The sequence below is a fragment of the Rhinoderma darwinii genome, chromosome 1, assembly GCF_050947455.1.
Source record: "Rhinoderma darwinii isolate aRhiDar2 chromosome 1, aRhiDar2.hap1, whole genome shotgun sequence".
NCBI classification, from domain to species: domain Eukaryota; kingdom Metazoa; phylum Chordata; class Amphibia; order Anura; family Rhinodermatidae; genus Rhinoderma; species Rhinoderma darwinii.
In genome coordinates this window covers 253146163-253173657 of record NC_134687.1, presented here as the reverse complement: position 1 = coordinate 253173657, position 27495 = coordinate 253146163, and the positions used below count along the sequence as shown (strand labels likewise).

The following is a 27495-nucleotide window of genomic DNA, read 5'->3' as shown; positions in this document are numbered from 1 at the left end:
TTTGTTTGTGGATCCTCTGTGTCGTCTGGGAGATGGTGCTTGTAACCAAGGGCAACCCTTGGCACAGCAGGTTTAGAGGCAGTCAGATGAATAGGCCAGAAGTCAGGACAGGCAGCAGACGTTGTTACGGGTATGGATAGCAATAGTTCAAGGCAGGCGGCAGGCAAGGATAGTACAAGTTCGGACAGAGGTCACAACGGGAAATCCAGACAAAGGCAGAAGTCAAGGTAACAGGGAAACTGGGTACAGGGAAGCTCACAGGGATAACTTGGTTGAACAAGCAATGATCTGAGGGAGGAGGATCTTTAAATAGGAAGTCTTAGGAGTTTGGCATGCACTGGCCCTTTAAAACGGGAAGAGTCAGTTGCGCGCACACTCTAGTGGCTGCAGCCGCACATCGTGGATGACGACTGTGGAGGAAGGTAAGAGATGCAGTTACCTGACGACGCCCAGAGCCTGCAGAGCGTCCGGATCGGGTGAGTGGAGCTCGGGACGTGCATGAGGGAATGGGGGGTACGGGAACCGGAGCAGAGCCCGTGGAAGCAGTGGGCAACAGCGCGGCAGCCGTTACATGCTGCTAAAGTTCTAAGCCTTGTAACACCTAGAAAAATAAAAGGATGTTCAAAAAATGATGCAAACATAAAGTAGACATATGGGAAATGTTAACTAGCAACTTTTTTGTGTGGTATTACTATCTGTTTGACAAGCATATACATTTAAATTTAGAAAAATGATAATTTTTGCAAATTTTCTCTAAATTTTGTTGTTTTTCACAAATAAATACTGAATTAATCAGCCAAATTTTTCCATAACATAAAGTACAATATGTTAAGAGAAAACAATCTCTAAATCACTTGGATAAGTAAAAGCATTCCCAAGTTATTACCACATAAAGTAACACATCATATTTGAAAAAAATCGGCTGCGTCCACAAGGCCAAAACAGGTTCAGTCCTGAAGGGTTTAACCCCTTCAGGACTGAGCCAGTTTTGGCCTTGTGGACGCAGCCGATTTTTTCAAATTTGACATGTGTCACTTTATGTGGTAATAACTTGGGAATGCTTTTACCTATCCAAGCGATTCTTAGATTGTTTTCTCATGACATATTGTACTTTATATTAGTGGAAAAATGTGATCAATAAACTCAACACCAAACTTTAGAGAAAATGTGCAAAAATGTGCAAAAATGTGCAAAAATTAGCATTTCCCTAAATTTAAATTTATCTGCTTGTAAAACAGATAGCTATACCACATAAAATAGTCACTACTTAACATTTCCCATATGTCTACTTTATGTTGGCATCGTTTTTAAACATCCTTTTTTTTCTGGGACGTTACAAGGCTTAGAACTTTAGCAGTAATTTCTCACATTTTCAAGAAAATTTCCAAAACCTATTTTTATAGGTGCCAGTTCACTTCTGAAGTGGCTTTCAGGGCCTTATATATTAGAAACCCCCATAAGTCACCCAATTTTAAAAACTGCACCCTCAAAGTTTTCAAAACAGCATTTAGAAAGTTTCTTAACCCTTTAGGTGTTTCACAGGAATTAAAGCAAAGTAGAGGGGAAATTTACAAATTTCTTTATTTTGGTCAGAAAATCCGTTTTAATCCATTTTTTTCTGTAGCACAGAGGGTTTTACCAGAGAAACGCAACTCAATATTTATTTCTCAGATACTGCAGTTTTTATAAATATCCAACATGTGGCTCTAGTGTGCTAATGGACTAAAGCACTGGCCTCAGAAGCAAAGGAGTACCTAGTGGATTTTGGGGCCTCCTTTTTATTAGAATATATTTTAGGCAGCATGTCAGGTTTGAAGAGGTCTTGTGGGGCTAAAACAGTGAAAACACCCCCAAAAAGACACCATTTGGCAAACTACACCCCTCAATGAATTTATCAAGGGGTATAGTGAGCATTTTAACCCCACAGGATTTTTGCTGAATTTAGTGGAATTCGTCTGGAAAAATGAAAATCTAAATTTTTTCCAATAAAACTTAGAAATTATACATTTTTACAGGCAATAAAGAAGAAAAAGCACCCCAAGATGAGCAAAGCAATTTCTCCTGATTACGGAAGTACCCCATATGTGGTAATAAATGACTGTTTGGACACACAGCAGGGCTCAGAAGGGAAGGAGCGCTATTTGGCTTTTGGAGCTCAAGTTTGCTGGATTGGTTTTCGGTTTTCATGTCGCATTTGCAAAGCCCCTGATGGACCAAATCAGTGGACACCCCCCAAAAGTAACCCCATTTGGGAAACTACAGCCCTTAAAAGAATTTGTCTAGGGGTATATTGAGCATTTTGATCTCATAGGTTATTTGCTGAATTTAGTGTAATTAGGCCGTGAAAACTTCTATTGTTTATTATTCTTTTTTTCACTTTGCTCACCATACATTATAAAGGACATATTTAATTTATTATGTGGGTCGATGCGATTACGGCGATACCGTATGTATATAGGTTTCTTTATTTTTTACGGTGTTTGCACAATAAAATCACGGTTTTAAAAAAAATATTTAGTTTTTGTGTGGCCATATTCTAAGAACCACAACTTTTTTATTTTTCCATCAAGAAATTTGTGTGAGGGCTTGTTTTTTGCGGAACAGACTGTAGTTTTTATTGGTACCATTTATTACATTTTTTGGGAGCTGAAGTGACAAAAAATAGTGATTACAGACGCGGCGATACCAATTATGCATAGTTTATTTATTTTTTTCATTTTTTTCTATTAATAAAGGAATTTATAAGGGAAAAAGGGCGATTTTTAATTTTATTATTTTGAAATGTTACTTTTTCACTTTTGTAAATTTTTTTTGAACTTTCTTTAACTTTTTTCTTTTTTAGTCCCACTAGGGACTTGAAGATCCACTATTGGATCATTGTTATAATACCCTGCAATACTTATGTATTGCAGGGTATTATACCTGCCAGTTTCACACTGACAGGGGGCATATTAGGTCCTGCCTTTGTTAGGCTTCCAGTTGCCATAGCAACAATTGGCCCCCGCAATCGTGTAGCAGGGTGCCGATATTGTTTTAATAACTTAAATGCGGCGGTCGCTGTTGACTGACGCATTTAAGGGGTTAATCGGTTCGGATCACCGCTGTGATCGGACCCGATGTTTTCTCCCAGTACTAAGGCTGCTAGCAGCAGCCTGTACTGGGAGATGCCGGACTGCGGGGAATGCCTGTGCGCTATTTTAGGAGCACACGTAGATTAACGGGCTGCAGGCACAAGGACCAGTGCTGCAGCCTGTAAATCTATGTGGGGTGGTCGAGAAGGGTTTAAAAGGTTCATCTAAATGTCAATGTTTAGGTCTTCTGTCTAACTTTTTAGAGGATCTCCATGGCCATGTCTTTCTTATTTCTTACTTCTCTCTCTCTCCTTTCTTTCTTAATAAAACTTTTATATAATTTCACTGTAAGACAAGAGAGTTGGTTCAAGATTTCCTTATCAGCATGTTTATATTCAAAAACACTTTGTATAATGATAAAGTGGTCTATTTTTCAGTCTTAAATAAATCAAAGATAACAATGTGTTTTCTTCCAGGTTTTCATCAATTTATGAAGACCTTAATGGACAAAGATATGGACAAAATTCCGCAGAATATTATGGAATCATAATTGTATTTTTCTATGTAAGATATCTTCAGAGAAGCCAAATATATGTATTGGAAACAGAGTAGGAACAAGTCTATGCCCCACGATGGAAATACAAAAAACATTGTCATTACCTGCAGCATCCTGCTACCGATATATTAATATAACTACTTCTGTGGGTGGACAAAAGCCTATTACTTCTTTGTGGTTCTCCACAATTTTCTCCATTATTGGACTCTCCTCCAACCTATTTGCTTTTTGTGTGCTGGTCAGTGCATCCAAGAAATCTCAAAGTCGTTCAAGGTCTTCTTTTTTAATCTTTCTTGGGGGTTTGGTAGTCACAGATTTTATGGGACTTTTAGTGACTGGTATTATTGTGGTGTGTTACCATATAACGCAATTTGACTGGCAGATTCTTGATCAAAACTGTTATCTCTGTAACTTTTTTGGGCTATGTATGGTTTTTTATGGACAATGCCCCCTTTTGCTAGGTGCATCCATGGCTGCTGAAAGGTTCTTTGGTATAACTAAACCATTTTCACATTCTGCTAATATTTCCAAAAAGAGAGCATACTGTATTGTGGTTATGGTGTGGTGCTTTGCTTTCTTTTTAGCTTTATTTCCCATAATGGGCATTGGCAGTTATACTTTACAATACCCAAAGTCTTGGTGTTTCCTAACTTTGCTACAGGACCCAAAGAATAAAGCCTTTGGATTAATATTTTTCTTTACAGGTATATTTTCTGTCTGCCTTTCCTTCATTTTGAATACAGTCAGCGTTGTGACCCTTTGCAGAGTTTATCATGACCGTGAGTCTGTCCAAAGACGCAGAGACAGTGAAGTAGAAATGATGGTCCAGATGGTCGGAATCATGATGATTGCTAGTGCCTGCTGGCTTCCTTTGCTGGTAAGTTTCTGCCTTTCACATTTTATAGGTTTTGTTGAGAAAAGTAGCGAGTTAAAACTTCCTTGAGTGGTGCACAGCCTTTTTAATTTTCAACTGGACCTAGAAGGACTGAATACGTATTACTGTTTTTTTCTGTCCCTAAGATTGTTACTGAGCAAAAATAAAATAAACATAAAAATACTATATACATTTTTATATTTTTGCTTTTTCGTGTTCTCTGTAATGCTATTTTGACATCGCACAACTTTGATATATCTATGTATACCAGAAATAATTTACTTCTATGTGGGATGATTCATGATCCCTAGACCCTCTGACTCATGGATGTATGTTCTGTATATAGGAGTTTTTTATTTTAATAACACAGGTTTTTTTTCTTTAGCCAATGATCCCGGATTGATCTTCCCCATATACCTCTGTGCTGATTATACATTGACACAAGTTGTGAGACTCGAGACTTCCGCATTTCTATATGTGGGTGACCTTTTGTCTCTAGGGACGTAAGACTTTAATTGCAGCCTGATTTTTTATTTTAGAGTAAAGTATGTGACATACTACTCTTGTGTACTCCGTTGTTAAAGCAGAACATACTATCCCGAATTTGGATATAATCCCCCTAGTACTACATCCACATACAGTGCTGCCATCAGGAATTTCAGGGCCCATACAGCTAAATTGTCTGGGCCCCCCTATCGTGGCACCTCCCGTTAACGATACTCCGTCCAGCACCATATCACGCTCTTTGTGGGGTACATAACTAATAACTTTTTATTTGGCCGAAAGATTTTGAAGCCTGCCACCATGACAAGGTAGACTCTTTTGGCAGGGCCCTACTCTACTCTAACGTAAAAATATATAGACTTTATTCCTTTTTCTACAGATTTAATGAATATAATACTTAATGGGGTTTCCCAGCCCCTAAAAATTGTATGCCCTATCCTTAGGATAGGCCATCAATAGCTGATGGGTCGGGGTCCAACTACCAGAACCCCGGTCGATCAGCTGTTTTGAAGGGAGTTCAGCGCTTGTACGAGCGCTGCTTCTCCTTCATTTCTACTTGCTCACTGTGACATGGACACGAACGTAAAAACACCCGTAATTACTGGCCGGAATTACGGCACGTTTTTATGGGCCCATGGACTTCTATTGGCCACGAGTACCTCCCCGTATGCTTACGGGAAGGTGCCCGTGCCGTTGAAAAATATAGAACATGTCCTATTTCAGGCCGTAATTACGGCACGGGCAGGCCCATAGAAGTCTATGGGGCTCCTGTAATTACGGGTGACTACGTGTGTGCACCCGTAATTACGGGAGCGTTGCTCGGCGACGTCAGTAAATAGTCACTGTCCAGGGTGCTGAAAGAGTTAAACGATCGGCAGTAACTCTTTCAGCACCCTGGACAGAAACTACCGATCACAATATAGAACAACCTGTAAAAAAAAAAGACGTTCATACTTACCCAGAACTGCCTGCTTCTTCCTCCAGTCTGGCCTCCCGGGATGACGTTTCAGCCCATGTGACCGCTGCAGCCAATCACAGGCTGCAGCAGTCACATGGACTGCCGCGTCATCCAGGGAGGTCGGGCTGGATGTCAAGAGAGGGACGCGTCACCAAGGCAACGGCCGGGTAAGTATAAATTTCTTTTACTTTTACCTCGGAAAGGGCTGCCCTTTCTCTCTATCGTGCACTGATAGAGAGAAGGGGCTGCCGATTAGTGTAGTGCAATTTTGCAGCGAAAACGTGCCGGTAAATACGGGTGGAATACTGGTGACACCGGACCCGTATTTACGGGCACGGGTCCGTAAATACTGGTGCAATACAAGTCAAATATGTGTGACCAAGGACCCGTATTTACTCCAGTATTTACGGGAGGGAGAAAATACGTTCGTGTCCATGAGGTCTGAATCGTCGACACAAAGGTAGTGCAATTCAGAGAATTACAGCCTTCTCACATTCACTTCAATGTGAGAAGGCTGCAATACTGTGAATCGGCGCTACATCCGTGTCGACGATTCACAGTGAGCAAGTGAGCATATCGGCAGCCCCCACGTAAAATCACGGGGGCTGGCGATGGTACCCATGGCAACCGGATGCCGGACTGCCATGTACAGAAGCCTATGAGGACCAGCCGGATGGTGGTCATCGTAGGCTTCCTGTCAGTGTGACTGTCACGTCACAATGACAGTTGGAATGCATTACACTACGTAGGTAGTGTAATGTATTTCAGTAGCAATCAGAGCTACAAGTCTAAGTGTCCCCTAGTGGGACAAGTAAAAAAAGTTAAAAAAAGAATAAAAATGTTTTAAAAAAAAGTGTGAAAATAAAAGTTATAAGTGACATAAGCAAGAACTGCTTTTTTTCCTATAGTAAGTCTTTTATTATAGGAAAAAAATGAACATGTAAAAAAAAAGTACACATATTTGGTATCACCATGTTCGTAACGTCCCCAACTATAAAACAATAATATTATTTTTCCCGCACGGTGAACACCGCAAAAAAAATAAACGAAAAACAATGCCAGAATCACTTTTTTGGTCATCACCCCTCCCAAAATATACACTAAAATGTGATCAAAAAGTCGCATGTACGCCAAAATAGTACCAATACAAACTACAACCCGTCCTGCAAAAAAAACAAGCCCTTACACAGCTTTTTTGACTGAAAAAGAAAAAAGTTATGGCTCTCAGAATATGGTGACACACATTTTTTTTTCTTTTCTAAATAAGTTATTTTATTGCGTAAACGCTGCAAAACATAAAAAAACCTATATACATATGGCACCGCAGAATAAAATATAATGGTCATTTATAGCCCAGGGTGAACACCGTAAAAAGTAAATAAAAATCATTCTCAGAATTTATGGTTTTTGGTCACCTTGCTTGCCGAAAAATGGAATAAAAGGTGATCAAAAAAAATCGCATGTACTCCAAAATGGTACCAATGAAAATTACAGATTGTCCCGCAACAAATAAGCCCTCACGCAGCTCTGGTGGTAAAAAAATTTAAAAAAGTTCCGGCTCCCAGATAATGGCGATGCAAAATGTGCAGTGTTCCAAAAGCGGATAGGTTCGGTCGCCATTTATAAGTGCGACACTGGCCACATATCTGCGGATTATTATTTATTTACCCCATTATTATACCCTCTTATTATGCCCCTAATGTACTCTGACCAGCCTACATATGCCCCCACATTATAAACTGAAATACCAGCAAAACGCCAGAGCTATTACCAAGCAAAAGCCAAATGCCGCTCCCTCCCTTCTGAGCCCTGCAGCGTGCCCAAACAGCAGTTTACGTCCACAGATATGGCATCGCCATACCCGGTAGAACCCGGTTAATATTTTATGAGATATTTGTGGCACAAACTGGGCACAACATATAGTGCACTAAAATGGCACATCAGTGGAAAATAGTAATTTTCACTCTGCACCATCCGCTGCGCATTAAACCCTTCGCGCACCATGACTTAATAGCATGTCGTGGTGTGGGGGGTGATATATGGAGCGTCTCACGTACTGAGCCCGTGCCATACGCTGCGGGTGTCAGCTGTGTATTACTGCTGATACCCGGGACTAACGGACAGAAACAACGATCATGCTGTTACAGGAGCCTGTAAAAATCACAATATACTGCAATACATTAGTATTGCAGTGTATTCTACCAGTGATCTAACGATTGCTGGTTCAAGTCTCCTAGGGGGACTAATAAAATATGTAAAAGCAAAAGTAAATAGTTATTATTAGTGGAAAAAAATTAAATAAATATTTCAAGTCCAAAAAGAAACCCTTTTCACATTTTTTCTCTAAAGTAATGTAAAAAATAAAAAAAATACACAAAATTGGTATCGCTGTGTCCGTAAAAGTCCAAAATATTACAATGTACCATTATTGAACTCGCAGGGTGAACGCCGTGAAAAAGAAAGAATTTTAAACAGCAAACTCGCAGTTTTTTGGTCACCTTGGCTCTACCAAAAAATGTAATAAGAAGTGCTCAAAAAGTCTTATGTACCAAAACATTTTACCAATAAAAACTACAGCTTGTCCCGCAAAAAATAAGCCACCACTCTATTGACGGAAAAATAAAAGAAGTTGTGGCTATCGGAAAGCGGGGAGGAAAAAAGAAAAAGAAAAACATGGATCAGTTCAGAAAGGGTTAATTACTTTCTAATGAAAAAACATTTATGACCACATGTGGGGTATTGCCGTACTCGGGAGAAATTGCTTTACAAATGTTGGGGTGCTTTTTCCTCCTTTATTCTTCGTGAAATTGAAAAAATGCAACATTTTAGTGGAAATAATGTTGATATTCATTTTCACAGCCTAATTCTAATAAATTCTGCAAAAGACGTGTGGGGTCTAAATGCTCACTGTACTCCTAGATAGATTCCTTAAGTGGTGTAGTTTCCCAAATGGGGTTACTTTTGGGGGGCTTCCACTCTTTCGGTCTTTCAGTGGCTTTGCAAATTCGACATGACACCCAAAAACTATTCTAGCTAAATTTGAGCTCCAAAAGCCAAATAGCGCTCCTTCCCTTCTAAGCCCCGGTGTGGGTCCAAACAGCACTTTATTACCACATATGGGGTATTTACGTAATCGGGAGAAATTTTTTGACAAATGTTGGGGTGCTTTTTCTCCTTTATTCCTTGTAAAAATTAAAAATGTCTAAGTTTTTACAGGAAAAAAGTAGATTTTTACATTTACAGACTAATTCCAATGAATTCAGAAAAACAACCGTGGGGTCAAAATGCTAACTTTACCCCTAGAAAAATTCCTTGAGGGGTGTAGTTTCCAAAATGGGGTCACTTTTGGGGGGTTTCCATTGTTTTCATCCCTCCAGTGCATTGCAAACTCGACACGGCACTGAAAACTATTCCAGCAAAATCAGAAATCCAAAATCCAAATGGTGCTCCTTGTTTTCTGAGCCCTGCTGTGGGTCCAAACAGCAGTTTATTACCACATATGGGGTATTGCTATAATCGGAAGAAATTGCTTTACATATGTTGGGGTGTTTTTTCCACTTTATTCCTTGTAAAAATGTCAAATTTCTAAGTTTTTTCACCAAAAAAGTAGATTTTTATCTTCACATACTAATTCAAATAAATTTAGCAAAAAAACTGTGGGTTCAAAATGCTAACTATACACATAGATACATACCTTGAGGGTGTAGTTTCCAAAATGGGGTCACTTTTCAGGGGTCTTTACTGTTTTGGTACCACAAAACCTAATCAAACCTGACATGGTGCCTAAAATATATTCTAAAAAAAGGAGGCCCCAAAATCCACTAGGTGCTCCTTTGCTTCTGAGGCCTGTGTTTCAGTCCATTACCACACTAGGATCACATGTGGGATATTTCTAAAAACTGCAGAATCTGAATATTGAGTTGCATTTCCTGGGTAAAACCTCCTGTGGTACAGATTTTTTTTTATTACAAATGAATTTTCGCAAAAAAAAAATGTCATTTGTAAATTTCACCTCTACTTTGCTTCAATTCCTGTGAAACGCCTAAAGGGTTAAAACACTTTCTGAATGCTGCTTTGAATACTTTGAGGGGTGCAGTTTTCAAAATGGGGTAATTTATGGGGACTTTCTAATATATAAGGCCCTCAAAGCCACTTCAGGGCTGAACTGGTCCCTGAAAAAATAGGCTTTTGAAATTTTCTTGAAAATATGAGAAATTGCTGCTAAAGTTCTAAGCCTTGTAACGTCCAAGAAAAATAAAAGAATGTTCAAAAAACGAAGCAAACATAAAGTAGACATATGGGAAATATAAACTAGTAAGTATTTTGTGTGGTATTACTATCTGTTTTACAAGTAGATACATTTAAATTTAGAAAACGCAAATTTTTGCTAATTTTCTCTAAATCTTTTTGCTTTTTTACAAATAAATATTGAATTTATCGACCAAATTTTTTCCCTAACATAAAGTACAATATGTCACGAGAAAACAATCTCAGAATCACTTGGATAGGTAAAAGCATTCCGGAGTTATTAACACATAAAGTGACACATTCATATTTGAAAAATCGGCTTCGTCCTGAAGCCCAAAACTGGCTCAGTCCTGAAGGGGTTAACAGGCCGACAGGTTCACTTAAACAAAATAGAAGATACAGGATTTGTTTTGGTAGAATCTTAAAACCCCATCTATGATAGAAAATAGATGCATAAGAGCAGAGGAGAAAAGGTTGTTAAAACGGTGGCATAACAATTGCGATCACAGGGGGGTGGGTCGACCTGGAATGGGCGAGCCCCACTTAAAACCGGATCCTCGTATTTAACGAAGCGTTAGGACAGTGTATGCTGTATCTTATATAATTTCCTAATGATGCCCGGCCGGATGTGGCAGTGGGCCTTGTGTACCAGGCCATGAAGGCAAGATAAGCGAGTAGTGGGGAATACATTTTTCACATTTTTATGTTGATTCTGGGGTCCATGCTTAAGGTGGACAAGGCTATTCAAAAGTGTGGCATGGGGCCCAGCACAATGTAGTTACACCCCTGTGTGTAATTATTATTCTAGTTCAATATGTAACCCATTTATTCATTTTATACTTACCTTTGCAGTCTTCTCTTCTCTTCAGCAGGGGAGCATCAAGCTCACAAGTGCTTACCACACACTGAAGCTGAGCTGCTCCCTCTGCCCTATCCAGACACAGCAGTTGGTGTTGCTGGGATTGCTCTTCATCGCTTTGGTCCTTTAGCAATAATAAAAATTATTAAGTGAAAAAAAATAAAAAATAAAAAAAAATATATATATATATATATATATATAAACATTCTAAAGAGCTTCGTCATTAGTTCTACAGAGTTTTAAACGATAGGGTTAACGCTTAAGACTTTGTGAGCGTGACGACAAGATGTGCTAGATTGCAGCATGAGACTGCTGAGCAACTTAAATACACCCCAGCTAGACTCACATTGGAGATACTGCTTACTGGTTAAAAATCGACCATTCAGTCCAAAAAAAATAAATACAAAATTATTGTTAACCTACCTGCTGGCCTCACTTGCTTGCTTCTGGCTCTGCTTCCTTATTCCGGTCCCCGTTTTCCGGAATCCAAGATGGCTGGTGCTGTCTTAGACTTGCATATAGAAAGCATTGCCTGCAAGTCTAAGGCATGCCCCCCACTTCCTTCACTGCTCTGAGAAGGACAAGCACCGATGATGTCAGCGCTGTGTCCATCTCTTCTGACACTTCTCATGCTGGGTTCTTGACAGGGGTTCCGGCTGCAGTGACCTCCTCACTGACAGCGTGTCAGTGGAGAACGGAGGAAGACAGCACCAGGGTTGTCATGAATCATCTTCTGTATGTAAGTATATGACATTGTATGCTTGTAACGGTGTTACAGACAATGTTTTATTGTCTGTGTTTTTTTTTTACAGATTTCAGTATCTTGGACTACTTAAGATCGTCGTAGGATCGAATTTTTACCAATAAAATGGTCAAAGTGGGCTGTAGGGGGCAGTTTATTTCAATAAAGTGTTTTTTATGCTTTTTTCCACTGTATAACAGAACTAGTAATGGAGGTGTCTGACTGACACCTCTCCATTACAATCGCCAGGGCTTGGCATCAGCTAGAGGTGTGCTATGTCCACGTTTGGCTGACACCAACCCCTCCAATCTATTACCCCAATACCTTTTTTTTTCTCATTTGTGATTTTTTTCGGCAGAACCGCATTTCCGCAACGAAGGAGCAGCGATTCCGCAGCATAAATTGACATGCTGTGGCTTTAAAAACCACACTGCAGGTCAATTTTATTTTGCTGTGTGTGCATGAGATTTGTTCACATCTCATCCACTCTGCTGCTACTGTTATATGCTGCAGATTTTCTGCAATTAAATGTGTTGCATAAACTCTGCAGCGTTCATGCCTAGTGTATTCCTACCCTAAAGATAAGGCCAAGTTCACAGAGTTTTTGGGCCTTGATATTGACTCGGACACTGCGTCAGAATCACCGCCAAAAAACTTCCAAAACCACCTTCCATTGATTTCATCTGAAATCATTGGGAGCCAGTCGCGGAAAAAATAAAAAGCAGCATGTCCTTTCTTGCCGCGGTACCGCCTCTGATCTCCCATCGAAATCAATGGGAGGCAGAAAAATGCATTTTTCGCTGCGCTTTTTGTCTGCAGTCCTCAATCGCCGCGGGCAAAAAACGCGGCAAGATAGTGTGGGCAGGTCAAAATCTGCCTCAAAATTCTTTATGGAATTTTGAGGCAGATTTTTTCTATATTAATCAGCACTTTCAGACACTTTACTTACCGAGTCAGAAGAGCTTTTTTGACGAAAGGGGGGGTCCGCATCTCACGACTTTCTTTTGGTGTTTTTTTTCTACCAAAGGCAAGTCGCGGCAGTTGCCGGGCCCCCTTTCAATTAGGTTTGGCCGGGCCCCTTACAGAAGTACCCCTAGTACTGCTCTGATGGCAGCCCTATCCACATAGGTTGTCATATAATGGTATTTTGCCCTGATCAAAGATGGTATTTCACATCCCACTTACCTTAATACGATTGCGTGGCTGGATTAGCCTTTGAGGTTGCTGTGACACCACGTTGTTGTGCTTTGCCATAGCAACTACAGAACACGAGTACAGCCTTACCCAATGGACAGCGAGGGTTTGGGCATGCGCAGCTCAGCGTTTTTGACGCTGGGAATTTAGTAATTGACACATGAGTAATACAGTTCAGGAGGTTTCAGTTAATCAGTTAATCTGGATTTGTGAGTGTCAGGTTATCGACGTTTTAACACTGATCACTATTGACACCTAATTTATAAACTACACTTGTTTACATGTAGATGTTAGATATAACATGACTTAATACTTCTCTATATTGTATGTCTAATTTTGACTCTTAACCATGTGTTTTTGTACTTGGTTACACTGTTACACTATGCGATTTTTTGCATGATTTGTATAGATTGCTAATATCTATAGCACTTGTTAATTGAAACATGTTCTCTCTATATATACCTGTGTGTTACTATCACTTATTGCTTGAAAATGCTTCCATTGAGGAAGTGAAACGTTGCATCTGTTGGGTGAATAAACTTCACTTTTTTTTCTTTGAGTGCTGCTTGCGTGCTCTCATTTCTTGCTATATATATATATATATATATATATATATATATATGTAGAAATGACCGCAGCACTCCAAAAGTTGATGTCAAACAAAGATGTGGTTTATTATTCCATGTTTCAAAGACAAGCTACGTTTCAGTCCTCTCACAGGACCTTTTTCAAGCTCAAGTGACATGTGCAAAACTGGGTTTTTATACCCATGTGTAAACAATGCATAATCAGCAGTGATAAATGTCAAGTCGTACAAATCAGGCCAACATTTGGCTAATACAATGTATAAAAAGTTCACAGTACAATATAACAATGTTAAAAATATGTTACATACAATGTGTATTAAAAATTCATTGCAAAACAGTGTGTAAAATCAGTTACATAACATTAGAAAGGTATACATATTCATGAAGGGGAGGAGTCCCGAGCCACTCACCAATCGTCAAACCAATAGACAGGTGTATGCAAATAGCACTTAAATTAGAAACTATGATCCTCCAGCGACTACAACAACCGGGTCATTGTCTATACCTCCACATAAATAATGTAGTATATAGACAAGCTCCATGTCTAATATGGTCTACCACCCCCACCTTCGTGTGATGGTTCTCCATTATGAACATAATGGTCAAATCTGCATTAAGGTCGAGAAACAAAAGGAGTTTTCAAGGTTTACATTATAGGAATAGGCAAATCCCTTTATTATATATGGAACTCACAAGTTTTACAATGATTTAAGCAATTCATACGGTCTTTTGATCATTGTTAGATTAAAGAGGAACAAACATATCAATATATATACAAAGTGTATAGAGACGATATTTTGTTGAATGTCTGTTGTTCACAGGTGGTGTGTGGCTCTTCCCCATTCGATATTGTGATTCGAAATAAAAAAAGAAGAAAATATATAATAATTACTAAAAAATGACTCATGATGTCACCATTATACTTTATCAGACAATGACAGAAAAAAGGGGTTGAGGAATGAGAGCAAGACTCCCCATATGAGCGAAATTTTACGAAAAATAGTAATCAAATAACATTATCTCAACATAAGTCTAGATACCTGAAAGTCAACATTCAGGCCATTAGGTCTCATTGTACCAATTTTGAAAATCCACTCTAGTGCCCTTATCAAAAAAGTGTTTGGACACAGGTAGATCTTTTCTTTCTTTCCTAATAGTGTACCTATGATTATTAAGGCGTGTCTTCATGTCCCACATTGTTTCATCAACGTACAAAAGTTTGCACGGGCACCAAATCACATATATTACCCAATCTGAACTACAGGTCAAGAAATGCTTAATCTTAAAATTTTGACTGGTTTATGGATGTACAAAAACACTCCCTTTTGACATTAGTGCATAATTGATGAATCCCAAGCAAGGGAAGCACAAGATTTTGTGCGGTTTCAAAAATAATTGTCTTTTACCAGTATTGCCAACAATGTCCGATTTGACCAATCTGTCCTTCAGACTTGTAGGGCATCGATATGACATAAAGGGACAAACCTTAAATTATTTGATTTCCCCATGACCATCCCTAACTAATGGCCAATGGTGTCTAATGATATTGCCTATCTTGGGGCTAAGATCATTATATGTGGAGACAAAAGGTATTCTATCCAGACCCTGATTTTTATGACGTTTATATAATGCCTGCTTTCTAGTAAATAGTCGTGCCCTATTGCTTTGTTTATCAATGACTCGTTGTGGGTATCCCCGTCTTCCAAAATGATCAATCAACATTTTTAAAGTGGGGTTAATGTTTTCTTCCTCATCAAGGATCCTTCTAACACGTAGCATCTGACCTAATGGTAGGGAGTCAATAATTTTTCTCGGATGACAACTATCATAATGAATCAAAGTATTGCGATCGGTAGGTATTGTAAAGAGTTCAGTATGAAAACTAGTACCAGAGATAGTAACCTTGGTGTCCAAAAACTGTATGGACTCGTTTGAGAACACCAAGGTAAATTTAATGTCAGGATCTATCTCATTGAGAAATTTATGAAAATGAGGAAGACGTCATCAATGTATCGCCACCATGCTGAAGTGGTGGGATACATAGACTGACGTCTCCTCAATAGAGTCCATAAAAATGTTCGCGCATGTGGGTACGACATTCAAACCCATCGCTGTACCAACTTTTTGCATGTAGAATACATCTAAAAATCTAAAATAGTTATTCGTAAGTATAAGTGTCAGTAATTCAAGGATAAATTCTACACAATTGGTAGAAAAACTAGATTTAGAAAGAGCACATTTAACTGCTTCAATGCCCCTAACATGATTAATTGAGATATACAGGCTCACTATATCAAATGAAGCCAAAAAGGCACCTTCCGGTAAGTCTATTTCCTGTAGCTTCCTCAAGAAATCCAAGGTGTCTTGCATATACGATTTAGCCCCGATCGCAAACTGTCTTAATAGTTTATCAAGAAATACAGAAATTTTACTCAATATAGAATCCCTACCCGACACAATCGGCCGGCCAGGGGGACTAGTCAAAGACTTGTGTATTTTTGGTAATAAATAGTAGAGTAACCGGATATTGAACATTCAAAAAATCTCTACATTTTTTTTATCAATGATACCACCATTGTATTTATCCTCCAATAATGTAATCTTTTTTTCAATATCCCATCTGGGATTATGAGAAAGCACCTCATATGTGACCCCATCATTGAGCTGTCTATAAACCGCTTTTATGTATTCTGAGGTATTCTGAGGTATCTGAGGTATCGATAACCACCCTTGTCACCCTTTCGTAAAATTACACTCATATGAGGAGTCTTGCTCTCATTCCTCAACCCCTTTATTCTGTCATTGTCTGATAAAGTATAATGGTGACATGATAAGTCATTTTTTAGTAATTATTATATATCTTCTTTTTTTATTTAGAATCACAATATTGAATGGGGAAGAGACCTGTGAACAACAGACATTCAACAAAATATCGTCTCTATAAACTTTGTATATATATTGATATGTTTGTTCCTCTTTAATCTAACAATGATCAACGGACAGTATGAATTGCTTAAATCATTGTAATCCATATATAATCAAGGGATTTGCCTATTCCTATAAAGTCAACCTTGAAAACTCCTTTTGTTTCTCGACCTTAAAGAGGCTCTGTCACCAGATTTTGCAACCCCTATCTGCTATTGCAGCAGATCGGCGCTGCAATGTAGATTACAGTAACGTTTTTATTTTTAAAAAACGAGCATTTTTGGCCAAGTTATGACCATTTTTGTATTTATGCAAATGAGGCTTGCAAAAGTACAACTGGGCGTGTTGAAAAGTAAAAGTACAACTGGGCGTGTATTATGTGCGTACATCGGGGCGTTTTTACTTCTTTTACTAGCTGGGCGTTCTGACGAGAAGTATCATCCACTTCTCTTCAGAACGCCCAGCTTCTGGATGTGCAGACAGCGTGTTCTCGAGAGCTACTTACCTGCAAACGCCGATGCTGCTGCAGAATCAACTGTAGCCTCTGGTGCCGATGTGTCCTCGCTCGTCTGACACGATGTAGGACCTGGGGAAGTGACGTCACAGCGTGATCTGCCAGAAGCTGGGCGTTCTGAAGAGAAGTGGATGATACTTCTCGTCAGAACGGCCAGCTAGTAAAAGAAGTAAAAACGCCCCGATGTACGCACATAATACACGCCCAGTTGTACTTTTACTTTTCAACACGCCCAGTTGTACTTTTGCAAGCCTCATTTGCATAAATACAAAAATGGTCATAACTTGGCCAAAAATGCTCGTTTTTTAAAAATAAAAACGTTACTGTAATCTACATTGCAGCGCCTATCTGCTGCAATAGCAGATAGGGGTTGCAAAATCTGGTGACAGAGCCTCTTTAATGCACATTTGACCGTTATGTCTATAATGGAGAACCATCACACGAAGGTGGGGGTGGTAGACCATATTAGGCATGGAGCTTGTCTATATACTACATTATTTATGTGGAGGTTTAGACAATGACCCGGTCGCTAAGTTATAAACTATCTTGGTTCTTGGAGCTAATAAAGGTTTTGTCTTGTGATGTATATTGAGGCATTTCTCGTAGAATATCAGCATTTTATAAGCAACATGCGTTGTTTGTATGTTGTTAACAGCAGTGATTTCGTAAATGTAGCAACAGAACTAGCTTGTTTCTCATAGGCCGACAGGAATTGTGCCCATGGCAACGCGGGACGCCGTCTGTGGATTGGTTGTTAGTCCCTGCTTGCATAATGTTCTATTATGCATGCACTGTAGATTGTTGTAGACGCTGGAGGATCATAGTTTCTAATTTAAGTGCTATTTGCATACACCTGTCTATTGGTTTGACGATTGGTGAGTGGCTCGGGACTCCTCCCCTTCATGAATATGTATACTTTTCTAATGTTATGTAACTGATATTACACACTGTTTTGCAATGAATTTTTAAGACACATTGTATGTAACATGTTTTTAACATTGTTATATTGTACTGTGCAGTTTTTGTACATTGTATTAGCCAAATGTTGGCCTGATTTGTACGACTTGACATTTATCACTGCTGATTATGCATATACACATGGGTATAAAAACCCAGTTTTGCACATGTCACTTGAGCTTGAAAAAGGTCCTGTGAGAGGACTGAAATGTAGCTTGTCTTTGAAACATGGAGTAATGAACAACATCTTTGTTTGACATCAACTTTTGGAGTGCTGCGGTCATTTCTACATATACCTATAGGACCGTTGGATCGAGGTCAGGATCGCACAGCACCAACATATACAAATACGAAGTGCTGTTTTTTTCTTCTACCTTGATATATATATATATATATATATATATATATATATATGCAAAATGACCGCAGGACTCCAAAAGTTGATATCAAATAACATTTTGGTTTATTACTCCATGTTCGAAGACAAGCTACATTTCAGTCCTCTCACAGACCTTTCTCAAGCTAAAGTGATATGTGTAAAACAGGGTTTTTATACCCATGTGCAAACAATGCATAATCAACAGTGATCAGTATCAAAACATACAGATAAGGCCAACGTTTGGCTAATACAATACAAAAAAATTTGCACAGCCCTGTATAACAATATTACAAACATATTCAATCCAATGTGAACTAAAAAATTGTTACAGAAACAATATAATCTACTAATTGCAAACATCAAAGAGCATGCATATTCATAGAGGGGAGGAGTTCCGAGCCACTCAACAATCGCCGAAACACAGACACATATTTGTAGATACTATTTAAATTAGAGTCTACGATCCTCCAGCATCTGCAACAGTCTGCAAAATGTTATTGTCATGGCGCGGGGAGTGGACCCACATCGAGATACACCACAACACAGACATAGAGGAGGTCACGAAATATGTCATTCACAAATTCTTGAAACACTGCGGGGTCGCTACACAGGCCGAAGGGCATGATCAAATATTCGTAGTGTCCATCACGTGTGTTAAAGGCGGTCTTCCACTAGTCTCCCTGACGGATCCGGATTAGATTGTAGGCCCCCCGCAGGTCAAGCTTGGAAAAAATTTTCGCCCCCATATACGATCAAAGAGCTCAGAAATCAACGGCAAGGGGTACCTGTTCTTCACCGTGATCTGATTGAGACCCCGGTAGTCAATGCAGGGTCGAAGGGATCCATCCTTCTTTTTGACAAAGAAAAACCCGGCTCCGGCCGGGGATGAAGACTTTCGTATGAAGCCCCTCTCTAGATTCTCTTTAATGTAGGCCGACATAGACTGGGTCTCTGGCAAGGAAAGAGGGTATACTCTACCGCGAGGAGGAGAAGAATCAGGAACCAAGTCGATAGGACACTCATATTCTCGATGTGGTGGCAATATCTCTGCCTCCTTTTTGTCGAAGACATCAGCGAACTGAGAGTAACAAGGAGGTAGCCCTGTCAATGACTGAGGCGAAGAAGGCTGGGATGGATGGACATGGCCCAGACAGCGGTCTAGACACTTGGGGCCCCACTGAAGAACCTCTCCAGAGTTCCAATTCAGGACTGGGGCGTGAAGATGGAGCCAAGGCAAACCCAGCAGCACGGGGTTGACGGCCTTGGACAGGACATACAGAGAGATTAGCTCGGAATGAAGAGCTCCCACCTGGAGTCTCAACGGCTTGGTCACAGACATTACTGGGTCAGGCAAAGGCAGTCCATCTACCGAGGCAATGATCAATGGTCTCTCCAGCAAAACAGTAGGCAAATGAAGAAGATCCACAAGGTCCTGACAGATGAAATTGGCTGCGGAGCCAGAGTCCAGGTAGGCAGAGACTGGGTGAGGTCTCCTGCCAGCAACAATGGCCACAGGAATGAACAGCTTGGACGAGAATTCTCTATCAAGTACAGTAGCGCCCAGGGTTGTCTCTCCAACCAATCCCAGGCGTTGGGGTTTCTTAGGCCTCTGGGGACACAGACGCACAACATGGCCAGCGAGGCCGCAATACAGACAGAGTCCAGAGGTGCGCCTGCGCTGTTTCTCCTGATCAGACAGTTTAAGCCGATCCGCCTGCATCGGAACCTCGGGCGCAGCAGAAGAACAGGGCAAGAGGGGTTGCTGGAAGTTGGGCGCCAGGCTAGGAAGCTGTCTCTCCTGAAGAATCTCTTGGGATCTCTCCCTGAGCCTTATGTCCACGCGGGTAGCCAGTAGAATCAGGTCATCCAGGGCAGCTGGGAGATCTCGAGCCGTCAGTTCGTCTTTGATCTCAGACGATAGGCCATGCCAGAAGGATGCAACCAAGGCCTCATTGTTCCAGGACAATTCTCCTGCCAGAGTCCGGAACTGGATGGTATATTCGCCCACGGAGAAGTCCTCCTGACGCAGGTTAAAAATAGCAGTGGCTGCCGATGAGGCTCGTCCAGGCTCCTCAAATACGGAACGGAACAACCGCACAAACCCCAGGAAGTCTCTAGTCACAGGTCCCTGTCGTTCCCAGATTGGATTCACCCACGCCAGGGCCTTGCTGGCGAGTAGGGATACAATAAAGGCGATCCTGGCTCCGTCTGAAGGAAATGCTTGGGCGTGCAGAGTGAAGTGGATTTGGCATTGGTTCAGGAACCCCCTGCACGAACTTGCGTCTCCATGAAACCGAGGTGGCAACGGCAGCGAGAACCGAGAGTCTGAACTGGAGCTGCCAGGAGGTGTAGCAGGAGGATCGATCGGAGGAGTTTGACTAGGAGCGATGACGAAAGAAACTAGCGTAGCAAGATGCTGTGCCATGGAGTCTACTGCCACAATGAGTTGATCCTGTCGCGCTTGCAGATCCTGCAGGTCCACCTGCATGGCTTGGGAGGATGACAGGCTCTTGACTTGGCCAGCGGGGTCCATGGACTGAGCGTACTGTCACGGCGCGGGGTGTGGACCCACTGGGCCATACCGCGTAGCGGGGTAGCATCTGGCCAACAAGGTACAAAACAATGTCTATAGTTCTGAACGGGTACCTGAGGCAATGTAGACGGTGGCAGGAACACGACTTGGCTTTCACAGCAGGTGACGCCGCGGATGCAGCGGGAAGACACGACTTGGCTTTCACAGCAGGTGACGCCGCAGATGTAGCGGGAAGATACAACTTGGCTTTCTCAGCAGGTGACGCCGCGGATGCAGCGGAAGACACGGCTTGGCTTTCACAGCAGGTAACGATAGTACGGAAGCAGGGTACAGGCAGCAGGAACGGGTAACACTGGGAACTAGAAAACACTGGGAGACCTTTAGCAAGACAAACTAGGGTATACAATAATGCTCAGGCAAGGAACCAGTGGGCAGAGCCCCTTTTTATAGTCCAGCAGCCATTTGGGCTGATAATTGATTTTTGACAGCTGGACACGTACTGGCCCTTTAAGGCCGTGCACGCGCGGGCACGCGTGCCCTGCGTGAAATACCACGAGGACCCGGAAGAGAGTGCCGGCGTCTGCCTGGAGCAGGAGGACGCCGAGCAGAGAGATGTCCATGGCTGGGATCGTCAGGGGGTGAGTTAGGACGGCGACCCCCGGCCATGGACGTAACAGTTATGCAAGAAGAGGCCGGCATCCAGTTAGCAGATAGCGTCTCACAAGCTTATTACATATATACAGTACCAGAACCACGCTCATACATATATACAGCACCAGAACTAAGCTCAGTACATAAATACAGCATCAGAACCAAGATCAGTACATATATACAGCCCCAGAACAAAGCTCAGTACATATATATAGCCCCAGAACAAATACAGCTCAATTTAGTGCAACCCCTGCTGTATAGATTTGTAAGGCGTAAAACTACAGCTCCTAGCATGGCCCGAACAATGGTAAGGATGTGCTCGGATATGCTTTTTCACAAAAAAAACTCTTACCACCCATCATCTCGCTGCAGATCATACAGTGACTACATTACTGATTAGAGGCAGAATAAACATTTACATTAAGTGACTCACTGGTGATGTCTCAGAATCTAGTTATTTTTTTATTTTCTTCTCCCTCCAGTCCTGACCGCTATGATGGATTTCTCCCAGCCACGACCCATTTCTGCAATTTTCCGCTCAGATATCTTCAGCTTCTCACTTTGAAAACATTTCTGCACCTATAAACGAAGATAAAATTCTCAACACCCCTAAATATAATAGTGCCATACACTGCACCTCTAACTTTAATAGCGCCAATGTCCCTGATTATAATAGTACCATACACTGTGTCCCAAACACAACATGCTCCCTTTAGATAGTGACCCCCATAGAGCCTCTGTATATAGTGCCCTACATAGAAGTCCCTGTAGATAGTGCCCCACATACAGCCCTCTGTAGATAGTGCCCCACATATTTACTCCAGAGCAATAGTGCTAACCACTGAGCCACCGTGCTGCCCAACATATAGCTTCCCCTACAGATAGTGCTCCACATATAGCCCACCACTGTAGATAGTGCCTCACATATAGCCCATTCCTGTAGACAGTGCCCTTAATATAGCCCCCCCTGTAGATAGTGCCCCACAGGTAACCCACCCCTATATCCCTATATATAGTGTTCCACATATAGCCACCCCTGTATATAGTGTCCGACATATAGCGCACCCCTGTAGATAGTGCCCTACATATAGCTCCCCCTGTATATAGTGTCCCATATATAGCCCACCCCTGTATAGTGCCCTACAAATAGCTCCCCTGTAGATAGTGCTCCACATATAGCCCACCCCTGTATATAGTGTCCCACATATAGCCCAACTCTGTAGATAGTGCCCTACATGTAGCTCCCCCTGTACATAGTGCTCCACATCCCCACATATGGACCCCCCCCCCCCCCGGTAGGTAGAACCCACACTGTAGATAATGCCACTCACAGTTTTAGTAGAAAAAAAAACAAAACGTTACATACTCACATGATCCCGTTCCCGCGCCGTCCGGTGGCAATGCAGATCTGCTCTCTTCTGAGCAGGTCTGCTGGAGCTGAACCTCGCAAGTGGCGCGTCGTTGAAAGGCGCTGATTGCCAGGGCAGAATGACTTGCCCCTGAATGGGCCTATAAGTACGGACCGTAATTACGGCCTGTAATTACGGGCGGATTTACGGTCGTGTGCATGGGGCCGCGCGCATTTTCGCGCAGTACTTGTTTTAATATTTGCTACTACCACCAAGATCTGCTTCCGGTAAACAAACGGGAAGGTGTCCGTGCACAATAGAGGCGAATGGGTCCGTAATTGCAGACCGTAATTGCATCCCCGCAATTAAGGATTTTTTATGGCCGTGTGCATGGTGCCTTAGTCTGGGCATGTAGTAAGTATTCTTGTGTTTTTGACCCGGCTCGTTTAGCCGACTACTTTTTGTTTCTCCCTAGTATTTGCTACTGTGTATGACCTCGGACCATTTCCTTCTGTACGTTATTGTACATTTTTGTTTCTCTTGGCTTAACCCGGCATGTCTTTGTTGTGGATGCAACGTCATCCCAGGGCTGCAGAGCATCATGACTTCAGGACATCGAGGGATGTGTCGCCATGGTAAGTATTCTTTTATTTTTATTTTTTTTGTGCAGTTGTCCACAGCGGACATTTAGGGTATGTTCACACGGCCTATTTCCGGCCATTTTTCGGGCCGTAAACACCTGAAAAACGGACGAAAAATCTGAAGCAGAACGCTTCCAAACATCTGCCCATTGACTGCAATGGGAAAAACGGCGTTCTGTTCCGACGGGCCATTTAGGACATATAGGTGTGATGCTCAGGTGTTCACCTATAGTTGGTAACATTTGAAAAATTGTTCCAGGGACACTTAGGGTGTGGCTTCTTTGGTGGGTATGTCTTATGCAGGCATGGCTTATCTGACGGGAGTCTGACGTGATGTCTCACTTTTATCACTAGGGCTAGGTAATATGTGCTGACCACTACTGGTAGTGTAAAAAGCAGCATAGATAGTGCCCCTTGTAGATGGTGCTCCACACTGACCCGAGTAGATAGTGCCACACACTGCTTCCTGTAGATAATGCCACAATATCCTCTGTAGAAAATTCCACAGTGCCCTGTATATAGTGCCACACAGCCCCTCTGTAGATCATGCCACAGTGCCCTCTGTAGATAGGGTCTCACACACCCCCTTGTAGATATCACCCCCTCCCTGTGAATATCTCCATTGGGGCTCCCTCTAGGAGTGGAATCTCCAGCCAGAGTTTCGGAAATGCTCTGGCCGGGGATTCTTCTCTTGGAGGAGCCCCTCACATCACTGTCCATATATGGCAACGCTCTGGCTGGAGATTCCACTCCAAGAGGGAGCCTCAATGGAGCTATCTACAGGGATGGGGGGTGTAGTGGTGTCGACGAGGTGGGGTGTGTGCAACGCTATCTACAGGGGGGTGGCACAATCTACAGGGGCTGTGTGGGGCGATATCTACAGGGATGGGTGGCACTTTCTACAGGTGGTGTGTGTGTGTCACTATCTACAGGGTATTCCGGTCCAGGAGGTGCCCCTTACCTCCCTTTCCATATATAGACAGTGATGTCAGGGGCTACCTCTAGGAGCGGAATCCCCGGCCAGAGCGTCGGCAACTCTCTGGACGGGGATTCCGCTCCTGGAGGAGTGAATGGCAGAGCTGGGAGCGGATAGTTTCCTGCTCTGCCATAATATTTAATAGTATCTGCGCAGGGGTGGGGTTCAAATTTTTAACAACAGGCTACCTGTTTTGCGGAGAAAGACATACGCGCCGGGTCGAGGGATTCCAGTGTTTTGCAGTGTACCGTGCCATGGAAAATTATTCTAATAAAAACCAATTACAATATTCCAAATACAGCCTGTATTAGAGTGGACTCTAAATAAAGAAATTCTCTGTCCAGAATGTTTTAGTGTGGACAGGTAAAGTCATTGAGGGAAGGTATATTTCCCCTAGAATCCTGTCATATGTATCCTAGGCTCCAGGGAATGAGTAGTTCTTGCAATAGATAGCTCTAGTTTTCCAATCTTGGCTTAAGGAAAAGCCGGAAAAAAGGGCCTGGAGTTGGATTGGAGAAGAGCAGGGCGGGTTCCCCAATCCCTAGTCCATCTCTGTTTGTAGGACAAGGCTGCTGCTCAATTAGCTGCACCTGTAGCCTGTGTATAAAAAGGTGCAGACACAGTGTGTGGGAGTCTCACCCCTGACTCAGACTGGAGACTACTAAGGCTGGAGTAGCCTGTATTCTATGTGAGGGTTTAGCATTAGGAGAGGTTGGTACAGCGGTTTCTTTGTAGCCAGAGACAAAGACCCGGTTTAGTAGGGAAGAGAAGGTGGAACCTCCTGATCAATACCCCAGCGTGAACATCACGGGCAGGTACCCAAGTCCTCTCCTCCGGCCCGTATCCTCTCCAATGGACCAGGTACTGGAGGGAGCCCTGGACCATCCTACTGTCCATAATCTTGGCCTCCTCGAATTCCACCCCCTCAGGGGTGAGAACGGGAACAGGAGGTTTCCTCGAGGGGGACCAGGACGGGGAGCAGCGTTTAAGGAGGGATTCATGGAAGACGTCATGTATGCGAAAGGATGGGGGCAGCTCCAGACGGAAGGATACAGGGTTGAGGACTTCAATGATCTTATAAGGTCCAATAAATCGGGGAGCAAACTTCCTGGACGGGACCTTAAGGCGCAAGTTCCTGGACGACAACCAGACCAAATCCCCGACGACAAACCGGGGGTTAGCAGAACGTCTACTATCCGCCTGAATCTTTTGTGCGCTCTGGGACGCCTCTAGGTTCTTCTGAACCTGGGCCCAGACCGTGCACAGTTCCCGATGAACATCCTCTACCTCAGGATTATTGGAACAACCAGGGGAAACGGAGGAGAACCTTGGGTTAAACCCGAAATTACAGAAAAACGGGGAGACCCCTGACGAGTTACTGACCCGGTTATTCAGGGAAAATTCAGCAAGGGGAAGGAATGAGACCCAATCGAATTGACAGTCAGAGATGAAACACCTTAAATATTGTTCCAGGGATTGGTTAGTCCTTTCCGTTTGGCCATTAGTTTCGGGATGGAAGGCGGAGGAGAAGGACAGATCAATCTCCAACTTTTTACAAAAAGCTCTCCAAAATAAGGAAACAAATTGTACCCCTCTGTCAGAAACGATATTGACTGGGGCCCCATGGAGACGCAGGATGTGTTTTACAAACAAAGAAGCTAACGTCTTGGCGTTAGGTAGCTTCTTAAGGGGCACAAAGTGGCACATCTTGCTGAAGCGGTCTACTACCACCCACACCACCGACTTGCCCTGAGATGGACGCAAATCGGTGATAAAATCCTGCGTGTTCACATTAACGGGAAATACCTGTGCGCCCAAGTGACCTCCCCGATGATCACTTAGGCGCGGAAGTTTTCCGGCTTCTTATTCTTGCGCCTGGGACAGGTGTTCAGTAGATGCTTGTCGTCCCCACAGTAGAAGCAGAGACCATTCATTCTGCGAAACTCCCTACGTTGTCGAGGGGACATGGAGGCCCCGAGTTGCATAGGTACCTCCGAGTCCTCCGTGGAAGAGCGAGGAGACGGGACCTCGGGGGGAATCGCAGGGAAGTCAGAGGGGAACACATTGAAACGTTCAAGCTGACGTTCCCTGAGACGTCGGTCAAGTCGTACTGCTAGGGCCATAACCTGGTCAAGGGAGTCAGAAGAGGGGTAGCTAACCAGCAGATCCTTCAGGGCGTCAGATAATCCTAACCTAAACTGGCACCTTAGGGCCGGATCGTTCCACCGAGAAGCTACGCACCACTTTCTAAAATCAGAACAGTATTCCTCAACCGGTCTCCTACCCTGACGTAAGGTCACCAGCTGGCTCTCGGCTAAAGCAGTCCTGTCAGTCTCGTCGTAAATGAGTCCGAGGGCAGAGAAAAAACGATCAACAGAGGAAAGTTCAGGGGCATCAGGAGCCAAGGAGAAGGCCCACTCTTGGGGACCTTCCTGGAGTCGGGATATGATGATACCCACCCGCTGGTTCTCGGAACCTGAGGAGTGGGGTTTTAGGCGGAAATACAGTCTGCAACTCTCCCGGAAGGAGAGAAACGTCTTACGGTCCCCTGAGAACCAGTCAGGTAACTTGAGGTCGGGTTCTAGAGGTGAGGTGAGGGGTACTACTAAGGCAGCGTCACCCTGGTTGACCCTCTGGGCCAGGGCCTGGACCTGTAGGGAGAGGCCCTGCATCTGCTGGGTCAGGGTCTCAAGGGGGTCCATGATAGCGTCAGCGTAGGAGAAATGGTAGACTAGGTAGGGGCTTGTAATTATGTAATGGCGGGAAGGAGGTGAAGGGAAAGTGAGCCCTAATCTACCCACCGCCCTGTCCCTGCCTACTTGCAACGACCCGCCCTAGGCGACGGGGTACAACTGGGCGGCGGTCCCTACGCTGTCTAAGTGCACGGGAGAACAAACAGTGAACACGCAAGGGAAGGGGCAGTAGCCCACGGAACGCCGCAAGGAAACGGAGCGGTCTATGAGTAGTCAGGACCAGG

General features: G+C 42.8%; 1 protein-coding gene across 2 annotated transcripts in view; it reads left to right on the top strand.

Annotated features, from left to right (window-relative positions):
* The window catches only part of TBXA2R (thromboxane A2 receptor), a 195236-nt gene that overhangs the window by 123655 nt on the left and 44086 nt on the right, over positions 1 to 27495 (top strand). For both annotated transcript variants that reach the window (XM_075850328.1, XM_075850321.1), the window contains exon 2: positions 3548 to 4504. In XM_075850328.1, the coding sequence (XP_075706443.1) occupies positions 3704 to 4504 (801 nt within the window). In that variant the 5' untranslated portion in view covers positions 3548 to 3703. The remainder of the gene's footprint in view (positions 1 to 3547; positions 4505 to 27495) is intronic.